At 52.7% G+C, this 17,229-nt stretch overlaps 1 protein-coding gene across 1 annotated transcript in view; it reads left to right on the top strand.

Moving 5' to 3' along the window:
* Positions 1–17,229, top strand: part of MALRD1 (MAM and LDL receptor class A domain containing 1) — a 348,020-nt gene that overhangs the window by 65,479 nt on the left and 265,312 nt on the right. Inside the window, 5 exon segments of the mRNA XM_068146420.1 lie at positions 6,280–6,432; positions 6,584–6,689; positions 13,753–13,957; positions 13,959–14,121; positions 14,429–14,598. Of these exon segments, the coding sequence (XP_068002521.1) occupies positions 6,280–6,432; positions 6,584–6,689; positions 13,753–13,957; positions 13,959–14,121; positions 14,429–14,598 (797 nt within the window).

The raw sequence follows: 17,229 nt of genomic DNA, 5'->3' as shown, positions 1-17,229 counted from the left end.
CAGATCCTTCCTTGCCCTCCTCTGCATTTGCAAAGGGAGTTGCCATGAGCACTATTTTGTACAGGACTTTGATTAGAAAACAGAATGTGATGGTTTCTAACATTCCCACAAATGACAGGAATTTTGGAGACAAGAGCCTTAAAAGGTTTTCTGACCATGCTGTGTTTTGCATCACAAAGCATTCCCTTCCTCCCAGGTGCTAACACAATCCAAACCCCACAGAATCATAGAATTGTCAGGGCTGAAAGGAGACTTTTGACCAAGGCAGGAGTGGCAGGATGAGGGTTAATGGCTTCACACTGGAAGGAGCTGGATTTAGATGAGACATTAGGAAGAAATTCTTCCCCACAAGTGTGGTGAGGCACAGGAACAGGCTGTCCAGAGAAGCTGTGAGGGCTCCAAGCCTGGAACGGCTCAAAGACAGATCAGGATTGGAAGGGACCTCAAGGCTCAGCCAGTTCCAAGCCCCCTGCCATGGCCAGGGACACCTCACACCACAGCAGGTTGCTCACAGCCACAGCCAGCCTGGCTGCAAACACCTCCAGGCAGGAGGCTTTCACCACCTCCCTGGGCAACCTGTGCCAGGCTCTCACCACCCTCCTGGGGAACAACTTCTTCCTCACAGCCAATCTCAATCTCCCCACTTCTAGTTTTGCTCCATTCCCCCCAGTCCTATCACTCCCTCACACCCTCAAAAGTCCCTCCCCATCTTTCTTCTAGCTCCCTTCAGATACTGGAAGGCCACAATTAGGTCTCCTTGGGGCCTTCTCCTCTCCAGACTGATCAACCCCAACTCTCTCAGTCTTCTTCCATGCTTATACTTCACAGTTTTTTTAATCAGGAAATCTGGGAGGGGTTGCTCAGAGAAAGAAACAAAAAAATCTCTTTGACTTTGAGGAGATAAAAGAAACAATTGGAGTTTCCATTTCTGTTCATGCAATTGCTCTACAGATTTGTCATTCAGTCTTTGCCTGGCTAGAGCAATGGTGCCCAGGGTTTTACTGGGTTAGAAAGATTTGTAGCCCAAATATGCAGAGCTTGAAGTCAGGAGACTGCATCCTGTTTTATTAGGTAACTCTCTGGTCAGCTAAACCCAGGGGAAAAAAGGCTGTTAAATGCTCACTGGGTAAAGTATCTTTTCTCTTGTGGGGCAGAGTGAAGATGGGGGAAAAAATTTGTCTGCTATTCCTGTAGAACAAGTTGGAAGAAATTTCTGAAGTTACCCAATAAAGTCCCCTGCTCAAAGCAGAGTACATCAGGGTAGGGTGTCCAGGACCTTGCACAGCTGAGTTCTGAATATCTCTGAGGATGGAGGCTGCACAGCTACTCAGTTCCAGTGTTTGGTCACCCTAGGAAGGTAGAAGGGCTACCCAGAGCCTTCTCTTCTCCTGGTAGAACACCTCCAGCTCCCTCAGCCTGTCCGAGTCTGAGGGAGCTGGGGTTGCTTAGCCTGGAGAGGAGAAGACTCAGGGGTGACCTTATTGCTCTCCACAACTACCTGAAGGGAGGCTGTAGACAGGCGGATGTTGGTCTCTTCTCCCAGGCAGCCAGCACCAGAACAAGAGGACACAGTCTCAGGCTGTGCCAGGGGAGGTTTAGGCTGGATGTCAGGAAGAAGTTCTATACAGAGAGAGAGATTGCCCATTGGAATGGGCTGCCTGGGGAGGTGGTGGAGTCACCATCCCTGGAGGTGCTCAGGAGGAGACTTGCTGGGGTGCTTGGTGCCATGGGTTAGTCGATTAGGTGGTGTTGGATTGGTTGATGGGTTGGACACGATTATCTTGAAGGTTTTTTCCAACCTGGATTATTCTATATTCTATACTCTATATTCATAGCAGAGCTGCTCCAGCTCTTGTATCTCCTTTGTGGCCTCCTCTGGACTCTCTCCAGCAGCTCTGTGTTCTTCTCCTGCGGGTGACACCAGAACTGGAGGCAGGATTGGAGGTGAGGTCTGAGCAGAGCAGAGCCAAGGGGCAGAATCCCCTCTCCTGCCCTGCTGCCCACACTGCTCTGGCTGCAGCCCAGCACACAGCTGCCTGCTGGGCTGCATGAGGGCACTGCTGGCTCCTGGGGAGCTGCTCAGCACCCAACACCCCCAAGGCTTTTTCTTCAGAGATTGATGGGTTTGCAGTCATGCAGAAATGTTAATGCCTTAAAGATTTGTTTCAAAATACTATTTTCAGCAGGACCTTTTCTTAAATCCTTGTTAGGCACATCTCAGCTCATGGAGAAGCTGATCTGAGAGAGCTTTTGAAGGAAGCTCCTCAAAAAATAAAGAGAAGAAAAAGGGAAAGCACACTGCATAAGAACTCAAAATGAGGAAGAAATGTGGAGTTCTTGTGACACTAAGTCAGCTCTGAGAAAACTAAGTCTGCTAAAGACCCAAATAAACAGCTTTCACAGAAAGCTGGGTTCAGAGTGTCACTCTAGCTCCTCTGTAATTATTGAGGGAGCTTGTTAGAAAAACAAGCTAAAAAGGGCAGCAATGAAAAATGCATCCATACAGATGGCATGGAAACTATTAGAAGTGAAAAAGAAAAGCATCAAGCAAATAGCTGAATTAATGTCCAAATGAAAAAGGTAGAAAAGATCACAGGCTCTCAGGATGTCAGGGGTTGGAAGGGACCTCTGGAGATCTTCCAGTCCAACCCCCCTGCCAGAGCAGGAGCATAGAATCCAGCACAGGTCACACAGGAACACATCCAGACAGGGCTGCAAAGGCTCCAGAGAAGGAGACTCCACAACCTCTCTGGGCAGCCTGCTCCAGGCCTCTGGGACCCTCACAGGGAAGTTCCTCCTCATGGTGAGGTGGAACCTCCTGTTCTGTATCACAGTATCACACAGTATCACCAAGGTTGGAAGAGACCTCAAAGATCATCAAGTCCAACCTGTCACCACAGACCTCATGACTAAACCATGGCACCAAGTGCCACATCCAATCCCCTCTTGAACACCTCCAGGGATGGGGACTCCACCACCTCCATGGGCAGCACATTCCAATGGCTAACAACTCTCTCTGGGAAGAACTTTCTCCTCACCTCCAGCCTAAACTTCCCCTGGCACAGCTTGAGACTGTGTCCTCTTGTTATGGTGCTGGTTGCTAGAGAGAAGAGACCAACCCCCACCTGGCTACAATCACCTTTCAGGCAGTTGTAGAGAGCAATGAGGTCACCCCTGAGCCTCCTCTTCTCCAGGCTAAGCAACCCCAGCTCCCTCAGCCTCTCCTCACAGGGCTGTGCTCCAGACCCCTCCCCAGCCTTGTTGCCCTTCTCTGGACACCTTCAAGTCTCTCAATGTCCTTCTTAAACTGAGGGGCCCAGAACTGGACACAGGACTCAAGGTGTGCCTAAGTAGTGCTGAGTACAGGGCACAATGACTTCCCTGCTCCTGCTGGCCACACTATTCTTGATGCAGACCAGGATGCCATTGGCCCTCTTGTCCCCCTGGGCACACTGCAGGCTCATGTTCAGGCAGCTGTCAATCAGCACACCCAGGTCCCTCTCTGTTTGGCAGTTCTCAGCCACTCTGACCCCAGCCTGTAGCTCTGCATGGGGTTGCTGTGGTCAAAGTGCAGCCCCTGGCACTTGGACTTGTTGAATGCCATCCTGTTGGACTCTGCCCAGCTGTCCAGTCTGTTGAGGTCCCTCTGCAGAACCCTTCTGCTCTCTAACAGATCAACTCCTGCCCCCAGCTTGGTGTCAACTCCAAATTTGCTGATGATTTTCTCAATCCCCTCATCCAGATCATCAATGAAGATGTTGAATAGGATGGGGCCCAGCACTGATCCCTGGGGGGCGCCACTGGTGCCTGGCTGCCAGCTGGCTGTGGCACCATTCACCACCACTCTCTGGGCTCAGCCTCCAGCCAGTTCCTAACCCAGCTCAGAGTGCTGCTGTCCAAGCCAGGGGCTGACAGCTTGGCCAGCAGTTTGCTGTGGGGGACAGTGTCAAAGGCCTTGCTCTGTAGTTTCCATCCATTGCTCCTTGTCCTATCCCAGGGCACAGTGAGCAGAGGCTGTCCCTGTCCCTTCCTTCCTGAACCCCAGCCCTCAGATATTGATAGATATCGACCAGATCCCCTCTCAGTCTTCTCCCCAGCCTAAATACCCCTAGGTCCCTCAGCCTTTCCTCATCAGACACATGTAGCTGAAATGTCAGGGCAGAATAAGGATGGCCAAAAAAGGCTTAAGAAAAACATAGCAATCTCTTGCTCAACCATGTGGAGAGAAGACAGCCTGGCAGGGTTCTGTTGTGGAGTATAAAGGGATATAAAGAAAATAAGCAATAGGAGAAGGGCAGAAAATAGAACACTAGGAGAGCAGGCAGATTAGGTTGTGTGAAAGGAAGCAGAGGAACCTGTGCACCAGACTTTCTTTCTGGATAATGTGTCTGAAACAAAGTGCCAGTCAAAGAGGCCATGGGACAATTAGCTAATTGAAGTGTTATCAACCATCAAGAGCCAAGGGCATTGCACCCAGGTCCTACCAGCTTGCTCTATTCTTGTATCACTCCTGCAAGTTCAATAGGTGCCTTGAGATTCAGCTGGAAGTCTTGGGTGTTGTTTTCTTTCTCAATGTATTCATCCATGCTTAAGTGAAGTGTATGGTCTGGTGCATCCTTTCTTTCATGTTTTGTCTCTGTCACAAGTTAAAGATGCAAAGAGTCTGGGCTCAGACTTAATCTTGTTTATCTGAGCCTTTTGGTGTAACCATCTGTGTCCAGGGTTTGTCATATTCTTTGTTGCTGCTCTGCTGGGAATATGGCAGAGCTGCTCCTGTTGAGCAAACAGCAAATAAGAAGCAGCTCCCTGTATTCCCTCTTTGTTAACTTCTGGCAGTGGGTTTTCAGTCATTTCTGCCTGGAGAGGAGAAGGCTCCCAGGAGACCTTCTTGTGGCCTTCCAGTGTCTGAAAGGGGCTACAAGAAAGCTGAGGAGGTAATGGAGCACTGGGGGGGATGGAGTAAAACTAGAAGTGGGTGGATTCAGATTGGATGTGAGGAAGAAGTTGTTCCCCATGAGGGTGATGAGAGCCTGGCACAGGTTGCCCAGGGAGGTGGTGGAAGCCTCCTGCCTGGAGGTGTTTGCAGCCAGGCTGGCTGTGGCTGTGAGCAACCTGCTGTAGTGTGAGGTGTCCCTGGCCATGGCAGGGGGCTTGGAACTGGCTGAGCCTGGAGGTCCTTTCCAACCCTGACAATTCTATGATTCTGTGATGTTTGATCAGATCTCTGTCTTATGCATCTTTATGGTGAGAAAATGAACCTTGGTGCTTGGGATACTGCATTCTGAATAGGAAAATAAAGCTAAGGATGCACAAAAATATTATTGTAGTTGTTTCTGTATCAGGGAAGTCACAGAGCTGTTGTTGTCATTTAGAAGGAGAGCTCAGATCTACCAGGTCTTAGAGATACTGAAGTGTGCCTTGATGGTGGTGTTCTGCAAAATCATCATCCATGATCCTTCCAACCCTGAGAACTCTGTGATTATTATCATGCCCGGATCCTTAAACCTCTGCAAATATGTTTTATTGAGTCCATCATCAGTACATGTGCAGACGACACCAAGCTGGGGGCAGGAGTTGATCTGCTAGAGGGTTGGAGAGCTCTGCAGAGACATCTTGCCAGGCTGGACAGATGGGCAGAGTCCGAGGGCAGGAGATTGAACACATAGAAGTGCCAGGTTCTGCACATTGGCCACAAGAACCTTATGCAGTGCTGCAGGCTGGGGTCAGAGTGGCTGGAGAGTGGCCAGGCAGAAAGGGACCTGGGGGTACTGCTTGACAGCTACCTGAACATGAGCCTGCAGTGTGCCCAGGCAGCCAAGAGGGCCAATGGCATCCTGGCCTGTATCAGGAATAGTGTGGCCAGTAGGAGCAGGGAGGTCATTCTGCCCCTGTACACTGCCCTGCTTAGGCCACACCTTGAGTCCTGTGTCCAGTTCTGGGCTCCTCAGTTTAGGAAAGATGTTGAGTTGCTGGAAGGTGTCCAGAGAAGGACAATAAAGCTGGGGAAGGGTTTGGAATAGATCTGTGTTGGAAGGGACCTCCAATGCTCATCCAGCCCAACCCCTCTGCACTCAGCAGGGACATCCCCAACTGGATCAGGTTGCCCAGAGCTCAGTCCAGCCTCACCTTGAGTATCTCCAGGGATGGAGCCTCAGCCACCCCCCCAGGCAACCTGTTCCAGTGTTCTGCCACTCTCACAGGGAAAAAAAATTCTTCCTCATGCTTGTTTAGTAATGTGATGTACAGAAAGCAAATCAAAGACCTCTGCCTTCATTTCAGCTGCTGTGTGTGACTTCGAACGAGACAGCTGTGGTTGGATTGAAACTGCAAGCGCAGATGGATTTGACTGGGTAAGAAGCTCCAGCAGGGCTCTTCCAGCTGCTTTTCAGAAGCAGGCTCCCCCTCAGGATCACACCTCCAACAAAGCTGAAGGTAAGCAAAGCCTGGCTTAGAGACAGAGAGGCAGAGTACATGCACCTGCCCTTCAGTCAGATTACAAATGGAAGCCAGGGATGATTTAACCCCCCTTAGCAACACTTCCTGTCTTCAGCCAGCAAACTTGTTTTCTGTTCTATTTTGCTAGGTCACTTTATGTTCATTCTGAAAACCAGCAGCAGCATTTCACAACTAGCTCAGCTGAGGAGTCCAAAGTTCAGGCCAAGTGGACCAAATTGCACCTTGTCCTTTTGGTATGAAATGATTGCATTCAAAATTCATTAATCATCTCACCTTGCTTCTCTGGGACTGAAAATTGGGGTTAAAGTTTGCAGCTGAGACACCTTCCTCTTGCAGTATTTTTTCCTCTGATTATTTAATCATATAGACTTCCTTGTGATCAATATACAGAAATAAGCTGGAGCTCTTGGAAAAGGGGATTGCAAAACACCACAGCTTTCTTGTCAGGCTTTGAGCAGAATTATATCAAAGGATTGTGTCTGACAGTAGAGGTTGGAGACTGACCTCATGGAGAGCAGTGCAGAGGAGAAGGACTTGGGGGTCCTGGTGGATAGAAGGATGTCCTTGAGCCAGCAATGTGTTCATCACTTGATATGAATCACAGAATGATTGAGGCTGGAACAGACCTCTGAGCTCATCCAGCCCAGCCTATGACCCAACACAACCACACCAACCACACCATGGCACTCAGTGCCTCATCCAATCTTGCCTTAAACACCTCCAGGGACAGTGACTCCACCACCTCCCAGGGCAGTCCATCCCAGTGTCTGATTCCCTTTCCCTGAGGAAGTGCTTCCTAGCATCCAACCTAACCCTCCCCTGGCACAGCTCCAGGCCATGCCCTCTCCTCTTGTCACCAGGTGCCTGGGAGCAGAGCCTGACCCCCACCTGGCTACAGCTTCCCTTCAGGTAGTTGTAGAGTGTGCTAAGGTCCCCCCTGAGCCTCCTCTTCTCCAGGCTGCACACCCCCAGCTCCCTCAGCCTCTGCTCCTCAGCCTTTCCCTCCAGTCCCTTCCCCAGGCTGGTTGCTCTCCTCTGGACCAGCTCCAGCACCTAAAGATCTTTGCTGAAGATTCATCAAATGTGTCTCTTCAGTTAGGAGGTTCAGTGAAGTCTGCTTCCTCTCTCATAGCCTTCAGCTTTTCTAATGAGCCCTAGATTGATACAGAGCACTCTTACCCTACATAAAATGGCTTGAATGAGAGGTAAACTGGAAATATGCTGTGGTCTACCTGTAATTCCCCAAGCTCTGACAGAAAACATGCTAACTAGATGCTGTTAGCCTTCACAGGAGAGATGCTGCTAGCCCTCACAGGATAGACACTGCTAGCCCTCACAGGAGAGAGGCTGCTAGCCCTCACAGGAAAGATGCTGCTAGTCCTCACAGGAGAGATGCTGCTAGCCCTCACAGGAAAGATGCTGCTAGCCCTCACAGGAGGGATGCTGCTAGCCCTCACAGGATAGACACTGCTAGCCCTCACAGGAGAGAGGCTGCTAGTCCTCACAGGAGAGATGCTGCTAGTCCTCACAGGAGAGATGCTGCTAGCCCTCACAGGAGAGACGCTGCTAGCCCTCACAGGAAAGATGCTGCTAGCCCTCACAGGAGAGACGCTGCTAGCCCTCACAGGAAAGATGCTGCTAGCCCTCACAGGAAAGATGCTGCTAGTCCTCACAGGAGAGATGCTGCTAGCCCTCACAGGAAAGATGCTGCTAGTCCTCACAGGAGAGATGCTGCTAGCCCTCACAGGAGAGAGGCTGCTAGGCCTCACAGGATAGACACTGCTAGCCCTCACAGGAGAGAGGCTGCTAGCCCTCACAGGAGAGATGCTGCTAGCCCTCACAGGATAGACACTGCTAGCCCTCACAGGCAAGATGCTGCTAGCCCTCACAGGATAGACACTGCTAGCCCTCACAGGAGAGAGGCTGCTAGCATTCACAGGATAGACACTGCTAGCCCTCACAGGCAAGATGCTGCTAGCCCTCACAGGATAGACACTGCTAGCCCTCACAGGAGAGAGGCTGCTAGCATTCACAGGATAGACACTGCTAGCCATCACAGGAGAGAGGCTGCTAGCCCTCACAGGAGAGATGCTGCTAGCCCTCACAGGCAAGATGCTGCTAGCCCTCACAGGCAAGATGCTGCTAGCCCTCACAGGATAGACACTGCTAGCCCTCACAGGAGAGATGCTGCTAGCCCTCACAGGAGGGATGCTGCTAGCCCTCACAGGAGAGATGCTGCTAGCATTCACAGGATAGACACTGCTAGCCCTCACAGGAGAGATGCTGCTAGCCCTCACAGGCAAAATGCTGCTAGCCCTCACAGGCAAGATGCTGCTAGCCCTCACAGGCAAGATGCTGCTAGCCCTCACAGGCAAGATGCTGCTAGCCCTCACAGGATAGACACTGCTAGCCCTCACAGGAGAGATGCTGCTAGCCCTCACAGGAGGGATGCTGCTAGCCCTCACAGGAGAGATGCTGCTAGCCCTCACAGGCAAAATGCTGCTAGCCCTCACAGGCAAGATGCTGCTAGCCCTCACAGGATAGACACTGCTAGCCCTCACAGGAGAGATGCTGCTAGCCCTCACAGGAGGGATGCTGCTAGCCCTCACAGGATAGACACTGCTAGCCCTCACAGGAGAGATGCTGCTAGCCCTCACAGGATAGACACTGCTAGCCCTCACAGGAGAGATGCTGCTAGCCCTCACAGGAGAGATGCTGCTAGCCCTCACAGGAGAGATGCTGCTAGGCCTCACAGGATAGACACTGCTAGCCCTCACAGGAGAGATGCTGCTAGCCCTCACAGGAGGGATGCTGCTAGCCCTCACAGGAGAGATGCTGCTAGCATTCACAGGATAGACACTGCTAGCCCTCACAGGAGAGATGCTGCTAGCCCTCACAGGCAAAATGCTGCTAGCCCTCACAGGCAAGATGCTGCTAGCCCTCACAGGCAAGATGCTGCTAGCCCTCACAGGCAAGATGCTGCTAGCCCTCACAGGATAGACACTGCTAGCCCTCACAGGAGAGATGCTGCTAGCCCTCACAGGAGGGATGCTGCTAGCCCTCACAGGAGAGATGCTGCTAGCCCTCACAGGCAAAATGCTGCTAGCCCTCACAGGCAAGATGCTGCTAGCCCTCACAGGCAAGATGCTGCTAGCCCTCACAGGCAAGATGCTGCTAGCCCTCACAGGATAGACACTGCTAGCCCTCACAGGAGAGATGCTGCTAGCCCTCACAGGAGGGATGCTGCTAGCCCTCACAGGATAGACACTGCTAGCCCTCACAGGCAAGATGCTGCTAGCCCTCACAGGATAGACACTGCTAGCCCTCACAGGAGAGATGCTGCTAGCCCTCACAGGAGGGATGCTGCTAGCCCTCACAGGAGAGATGCTGCTAGCATTCACAGGATAGACACTGCTAGCCCTCACAGGAGAGATGCTGCTAGCCCTCACAGGCAAAATGCTGCTAGCCCTCACAGGCAAGATGCTGCTAGCCCTCACAGGCAAGATGCTGCTAGCCCTCACAGGCAAGATGCTGCTAGCCCTCACAGGATAGACACTGCTAGCCCTCACAGGAGAGATGCTGCTAGCCCTCACAGGAGGGATGCTGCTAGCCCTCACAGGATAGACACTGCTAGCCCTCACAGGCAAGATGCTGCTAGCCCTCACAGGATAGACACTGCTAGCCCTCACAGGAGAGATGCTGCTAGCCCTCACAGGAGGGATGCTGCTAGCCCTCACAGGAGAGATGCTGCTAGCCCTCACAGGCAAAATGCTGCTAGCCCTCACAGGCAAGATGCTGCTAGCCCTCACAGGCAAGATGCTGCTAGCCCTCACAGGCAAGATGCTGCTAGCCCTCACAGGATAGACACTGCTAGCCCTCACAGGAGAGATGCTGCTAGCCCTCACAGGAGGGATGCTGCTAGCCCTCACAGGATAGACACTGCTAGCCCTCACAGGCAAGATGCTGCTAGCCCTCACAGGATAGACACTGCTAGCCCTCACAGGAGAGATGCTGCTAGCCCTCACAGGAGGGATGCTGCTAGCCCTCACAGGAGAGATGCTGCTAGCCCTCACAGGCAAAATGCTGCTAGCCCTCACAGGCAAGATGCTGCTAGCCCTCACAGGCAAGATGCTGCTAGCCCTCACAGGCAAGATGCTGCTAGCCCTCACAGGATAGACACTGCTAGCCCTCACAGGAGAGATGCTGCTAGCCCTCACAGGAGGGATGCTGCTAGCCCTCACAGGATAGACACTGCTAGCCCTCACAGGCAAGATGCTGCTAGCCCTCACAGGATAGACACTGCTAGCCCTCACAGGAGAGATGCTGCTAGCCCTCACAGGAGGGATGCTGCTAGCCCTCACAGGAGAGATGCTGCTAGCCCTCACAGGCAAAATGCTGCTAGCCCTCACAGGCAAGATGCTGCTAGCCCTCACAGGCAAGATGCTGCTAGCCCTCACAGGCAAGATGCTGCTAGCCCTCACAGGATAGACACTGCTAGCCCTCACAGGAGAGATGCTGCTAGCCCTCACAGGAGGGATGCTGCTAGCCCTCACAGGAGAGATGCTGCTAGCATTCACAGGATAGACACTGCTAGCCCTCACAGGAGAGATGCTGCTAGCCCTCACAGGCAAAATGCTGCTAGCCCTCACAGGCAAGATGCTGCTAGCCCTCACAGGCAAGATGCTGCTAGCCCTCACAGGCAAGATGCTGCTAGCCCTCACAGGATAGACACTGCTAGCCCTCACAGGAGAGATGCTGCTAGCCCTCACAGGAGGGATGCTGCTAGCCCTCACAGGAGAGATGCTGCTAGCCCTCACAGGCAAAATGCTGCTAGCCCTCACAGGCAAGATGCTGCTAGCCCTCACAGGATAGACACTGCTAGCCCTCACAGGAGAGATGCTGCTAGCCCTCACAGGAGGGATGCTGCTAGCCCTCACAGGATAGACACTGCTAGCCCTCACAGGAGAGATGCTGCTAGCCCTCACAGGATAGACACTGCTAGCCCTCACAGGAGAGATGCTGCTAGCCCTCACAGGAGAGATGCTGCTAGCCCTCACAGGAGAGATGCTGCTAGGCCTCACAGGATAGACACTGCTAACCCTCACAGGCAAGATGCTGCTAGCCCTCACAGGAGAGATGCTGCTAGCCCTCACAGGAGAGATGCTGCTAGCCCACACAGGATAGACACTGCTAGCCCTCACAGGAGAGAGGCTGCTAGCATTCACAGGATAGACACTGCTAGCCCACACAGGCAAGATGCTGCTAGCCCTCACAGGATAGACACTGCTAGCCCTCACAGGCAAGATGCTGCTAGCCCTCACAGGATAGACACTGCTAGCCCTCACAGGCAAGATGCTGCTAGCCCTCACAGGATAGACACTGCTAGCCCACACAGGAGAGACGCTGCTAGCCCTCACAGGAGAGATGCTGCTAGCCCTCACAGGATAGACACTGCTAGCCCTCACAGGAGAGATGCTGCTAGCCCTCACAGGAGAGATGCTGCTAGCCCTCACAGGAGAGATGCTGCTAGCATTCACAGGATAGACACTGCTAGCCCTCACAGGCAAGATGCTGCTAGCCCTCACAGGATAGACACCGCTAGCCCTCACAGGAGAGATGCTGCTAGCCCTCACAGGAGAGAGGCTGCTAGCCCTCACAGGAGAGATGCTGCTAGCCCTCACAGGAGGGATGCTGCTAGCCCTCACAGGAGAGATGCTGCTAGCCCTCACAGGCAAGATGCTGCTAGCCCTCACAGGATAGACACTGCTAGCCCTCACAGGAGAGATGCTGCTAGCCCTCACAGGAGAGACGCTGCTAGCCCTCACAGGATAGACACTGCTAGCCCTCACAGGATAGACACTGCTAGCCCTCACAGGCAAGATGCTGCTAGCCCTCACAGGATAGACACTGCTAGCCCTCACAGGAGAGATGCTGCTAGCCCTCACAGGCAAAATGCTGCTAGCCCTCACAGGATAGACACTGCTAGCCCTCACAGGAGAGAGGCTGCTAGCCCTCACAGGAGAGATGCTGCTAGCCCTCACAGGAGGGATGCTGCTAGCCCTCACAGGAGAGATGCTGCTAGCCCTCACAGCATAGACACTGCTAGCCCTCACAGGCAAGATGCTGCTAGCCCTCACAGTATAGACACTGCTAGCCCTCACAGGCAAGATGCTGCTAGCCCTCACAGGATAGACACTGCTAGCCCTCACAGGAGAGAGGCTGCTAGCCCTCACAGGAGAGATGCTGCTAGCCCTCACAGGAGAGATGTTGCTAGCCCTCACAGGAGAGACGCTGCTAGCCCTCACAGGATAGACACTGCTAGCCCTCACAGGATAGACACTGCTAGCCCTCACAGGCAAGATGCTGCTAGCCCTCACAGGATAGACACTGCTAGCCCCTCACAGGAGAGATGCTGCTAGCCCTCACAGGCAAGATGCTGCTAGCCCTCACAGGATAGACACTGCTAGCCCTCACAGGAGAGAGGCTGCTAGCCCTCACAGGAGAGATGCTGCTAGCCCTCACAGGAGGGATGCTGCTAGCCCTCACAGGAGAGATGCTGCTAGCCCTCACAGGCAAGATGCTGCTAGCCCTCACAGGCAAGATGCTGCTAGCCCTCACAGGATAGACACTGCTAGCCCTCACAGGCAAGATGCTGCTAGCCCTCACAGTATAGACACTGCTAGCCCTCACAGGCAAGATGCTGCTAGCCCTCACAGGATAGACACTGCTAGCCCTCACAGGAGAGAGGCTGCTAGCCCTCACAGGAGAGATGCTGCTAGCCCTCACAGGAGAGATGCTGCTGGCATTCACAGGATAGACACTGCTAGCCCTCACAGGAGAGAGGCTGCTAGCCCTCACAGGAGAGATGCTGCTAGCCCTCACAGGCAAGATGCTGCTAGCCCTCACAGGATAGACACTGCTAGCCCTCACAGGAGAGATGCTGCTAGCCCTCACAGGCAAGATGCTGCTAGCCCTCACAGGCAAGATGCTGCTAGCCCTCACAGGATAGACACTGCTAGCCCTCACAGGATAGACACTGCTAGCCCTCACAGGCAAGATGCTGCTAGCCCTCACAGGCAAGATGCTGCTAGCCCTCACAGGCGAGATGCTGCTAGCCCTCACAGGATAGACACTGCTAGCCCTCACAGGAGAGATGCTGCTAGCATTCACAGGAGAGATGCTGCTTGCCCTCACAGGAGAGACGCTGCTAGCCCTCACAGGAACCAGTGCTACCCTTCATTCATGATGTTGTGCATTCCCTCTGTCGGCACTGTGAACTGTTTTTTGCCCTTTCAGGTATTACAACTACGGGCAGTCAGTCGGGGCAGCAGAGCTGGCGCTGCTTGTGGATGGGCTGAGGCAGCCTACCCCCCTCTGGAGGACCTACTACGGCGAGGGAGATCAGTGGCTGCAGGCGGTGGTGCAGCTGGGCCGCCTCGCACAGCCTTTCCAGCTCTCGCTTACTAAAATCAGCCTGGGCGTCTACGAGGGCGTCTCGGCCCATCGACGACATCACACTTGAAAACTGTGCTCTTCCTCCTCCAGCAGCCAGCTGTGAAGGTCCCGATAGTTTCTGGTGCAGACACACCAGGGCATGTATTGACAGCTTGCTGCTCTGTGACCTTGTGGATCACTGTGGGGATGGCTCGGATGAAGACGAGTGTAGTAAGTATTTTCTGCTGGGGCTTACTTTATAGCAGATAAAAATATTACCTGACAAAATTAGAGCCTGGATGAGGCACTTGGTGCCATGGCTTAATTAATTAGATGGTGTTGGGTCATAGGTTGGACTCAATGGTCTCAAAGGTCTTTTCCAACCTGTTTAAATCTATTCTATTCTATTCTATTCTATTCTATTCTATTCTATTCTATTCTATTCTATTTTTTCCATTCCATTCCATTCCATTCCATTCCATTCCATTCCATTCCATTCCATTCCATTCCATTCCATTCCATTCCCTGGAAGAACCAGGGCACTACAGGACAGTCAGACTCACTTCTGTGCCTGGAAAGATCATGAAGCAGATCCTCCTGGAGGCGCTACTGGCTCAGAAGAATAGTGAAGAGGTGATTTGGAACAGTCAGCATGGCTTCACCAAGGGCAAATCCTGCCTGACCAACCTGGTGGCATTCTCTGCACAGGTGACAACATCAATAGCTGAGGGCAGAGCAACTGATGTCATTTACCTGGCCCTGAGCAAAGCCTTCGACGCTGTTCCGCACCACATCCTGGTCTCCAGGCTGGTGACACATGGGTGTGATGGGTGACCACTAGATGGATAAGGAACTGGCTTGATGGCTGCACCCAAAGAGTGGCTGTCAATGGGTCCATGTCCCAGTGGAGGCCAGGGGACAAGCAGAGTCCCTCAGGGATCAGTCCTGGGACCTGTCTTGTTCAACATCTTTGTGGGTGCCATGGACAGTGGCACTGAGTGCACCCTCAGCAGGTTTGCTGATGACACCAAGCTGTGTGGTGCAGCTGACAGCTGGAGGGAAGGGATCCATCCAGAGGGACCTTGACAGGCTGGAGAGGTGGGCACAAGCCAACCTCATGAAGTTCAATAAGAGCAAGTGCAGGGTCCTGCAGCTGGGTGGAGGCAATCCAGGCACAAATCCAGGCTGGCAGGGACTGGCTGGAAAGCAGCCCTGAGGAGAGAGACTTGGGGGTGCTGGGGGGAGGAGAAGCTCACCAGGAGCTCTCAGTGTGCACTTGCAGCCCAGAAAGCCAACCAGAGCCTGGGCTGCAGAAGGAGAAGTGTGGCCAGCAGGGCAAGGGAGGTGATTCTCCCCCTCTGCTCAGCTCTGGGGAGACCCCACCTGGAGTAATGCCTCCAGTTCTGGAGCCCCTATTCCAAGAGGGATCTGGAGGCGCTGGAAGGTGTCCAGAGAAGGGCCAGGAGGATGATCAGAGGGCTGGAGCACCTCTCCTGTGAGGACAGACTGAAGGAGTTGGGGCTGTTCAGTCTGGAGAAGAGAAGGCTCCCAGGTGACCTCATTGTGGCCTTCCAGGATCTGAAGCGGGCTACAGGAAGGCTGGGGAGGGACTGCTCAGGATCTCAGGGAGTGATAGGACTAGGGGAATGGAATGAAGCTGGAGGTGGGGAGATTCAGGCTGGAGGTGAGGAGGAAGTTCTCCCCCATGAGAGTGGTGAAGCCCTGGAATGGGTTGTCCAGGGAGGTGGTTGAGGCCCTGTCCCTGGAGGTGTTTAAGCCCAGGCTGGCTGAGGCTGTGGCCAGGCTGATCTAGTGTGGGGTGTCCCCTGCCCATGGCAGGGGGGTTGGAACTATGTGATCCTTGTGGTCCCTTCCAACCCTGACTGATTCTGTGATTCTATTCTATTCTATTCTATTCTATTCTATTCTATTCTATTCTATTCTATTCTATTCTATTCTATATTTGTCCTCTGATCCATTTTATTTCACACAAGAAGCTCACAGAATGCATCAGGTTGAAAGAGCCCTTCAGGTATGACCCTTCTAGGTTGTGAAGAGCTTAATTAGTTTTATGGCTTCACAGATTGTGCTGGGATGGAAGGGATCCTCTATAGTCATGTTGTCCAACCCCTGTGCAGTCAGCAGGGACACCTCCAACTACATCAGGGTTTTTAGGCACCATCAAGTTTGACCTTGCATGTCTCCAACAATGAGGATCCACAGCATCTTATGAGGAGAGGCTGGGAACCCTGGGGCTGTTCAGTCTGCAGAGGAGAAGACTGAGAGGGGTCTGATAAATGTCTCTCATAGCTGAGGGCTGGGGGTCAGGAAGGAAGGGACAGGGACAGCCTCTGCTCACTTGTGCCCTGGGATAGGACAAGGGGCAATGGATGGAAACTGCAGCACAGGAGGTTCCACCTCACCATGAGGAAGAACTTCTTCACTGTGAGGGTCCAGAGCCCTGGAGCAGGGCTGCCCAGAGAGGTTGTGGAGTCTCCTTCTCTGGAGCCTTTGCAGCCCTGTCTGGATGTGTTTCCTGTGTGACCTGTGCTGGATCCTATGGTCCTGCTCTGGCAGGGGAGTTGGACTGGAAGATCTCCAGAGGTCCCTTCCAACCCCTAACCTCCTGTGAGCCTGTCATCTCTGGGCAACCTGTTCCAATTTTTTCTTTTAGAAGAAGTTAAGTCTAACCAATACCTTCTTCCTTGGTGCCAGTGAATGAAGTGCAGTTGGGTTATAAAGGCTTTGATAAAGCCCTCATGCTACTGCTATTAAGGAAAGTAAAGACCTAAACCCAGCCCACTTGTAGGACTGCTTACACCATGCACAACCATATTAGGCCATAATTACAAGACTGTGTCCTGTGGTTTACTTCATCCAGCTAACCTCAGCTTTAACTCCATCACTCAGTGAAATGCCAGTTCATAGAATCACAGAACTGTCAGGGCTGGAAGGGACCTCAAGGCTCAGCCAGTTCCAACCCCCCTGCCATGGCCAGGGACACCTCACACTACAGCAGGTTGCTCACAGCCACATCCAGCCTGGCTGCAAACACCTCCAGGCAGGAGGCTTCCACCACCTCCCTGGGGCAACCTGTGCCAGGCTGGCACCAGTTCAGGAGCTTTGCATGCTTTCATTCTCAAAACACAGAAATCCAATTCTAAGAACAATGAAATGTTTTTCCCATTTATGTTTGTTCAATAAATTCATTGTGTGCAGTTTGCCAGAGACACATTGAAAGAGGAGGTGATGCAGTAAAGAGTCATTTTCCTCTGGTTTTTGGTCCAGGCAAGTGTATGTTTTATTCTCCAGAGGAGAATTTTTTCAAGGAGAAGTTAT

Source organism: Melanerpes formicivorus, unplaced genomic scaffold (assembly GCF_026170545.1).
Source record: "Melanerpes formicivorus ecotype bairdi unplaced genomic scaffold, bMelFor1.0.p_v2 SCAF_13, whole genome shotgun sequence".
Taxonomy (NCBI): domain Eukaryota; kingdom Metazoa; phylum Chordata; class Aves; order Piciformes; family Picidae; genus Melanerpes; species Melanerpes formicivorus.
This window is presented reverse-complemented; position numbering and strand designations above follow the sequence as displayed.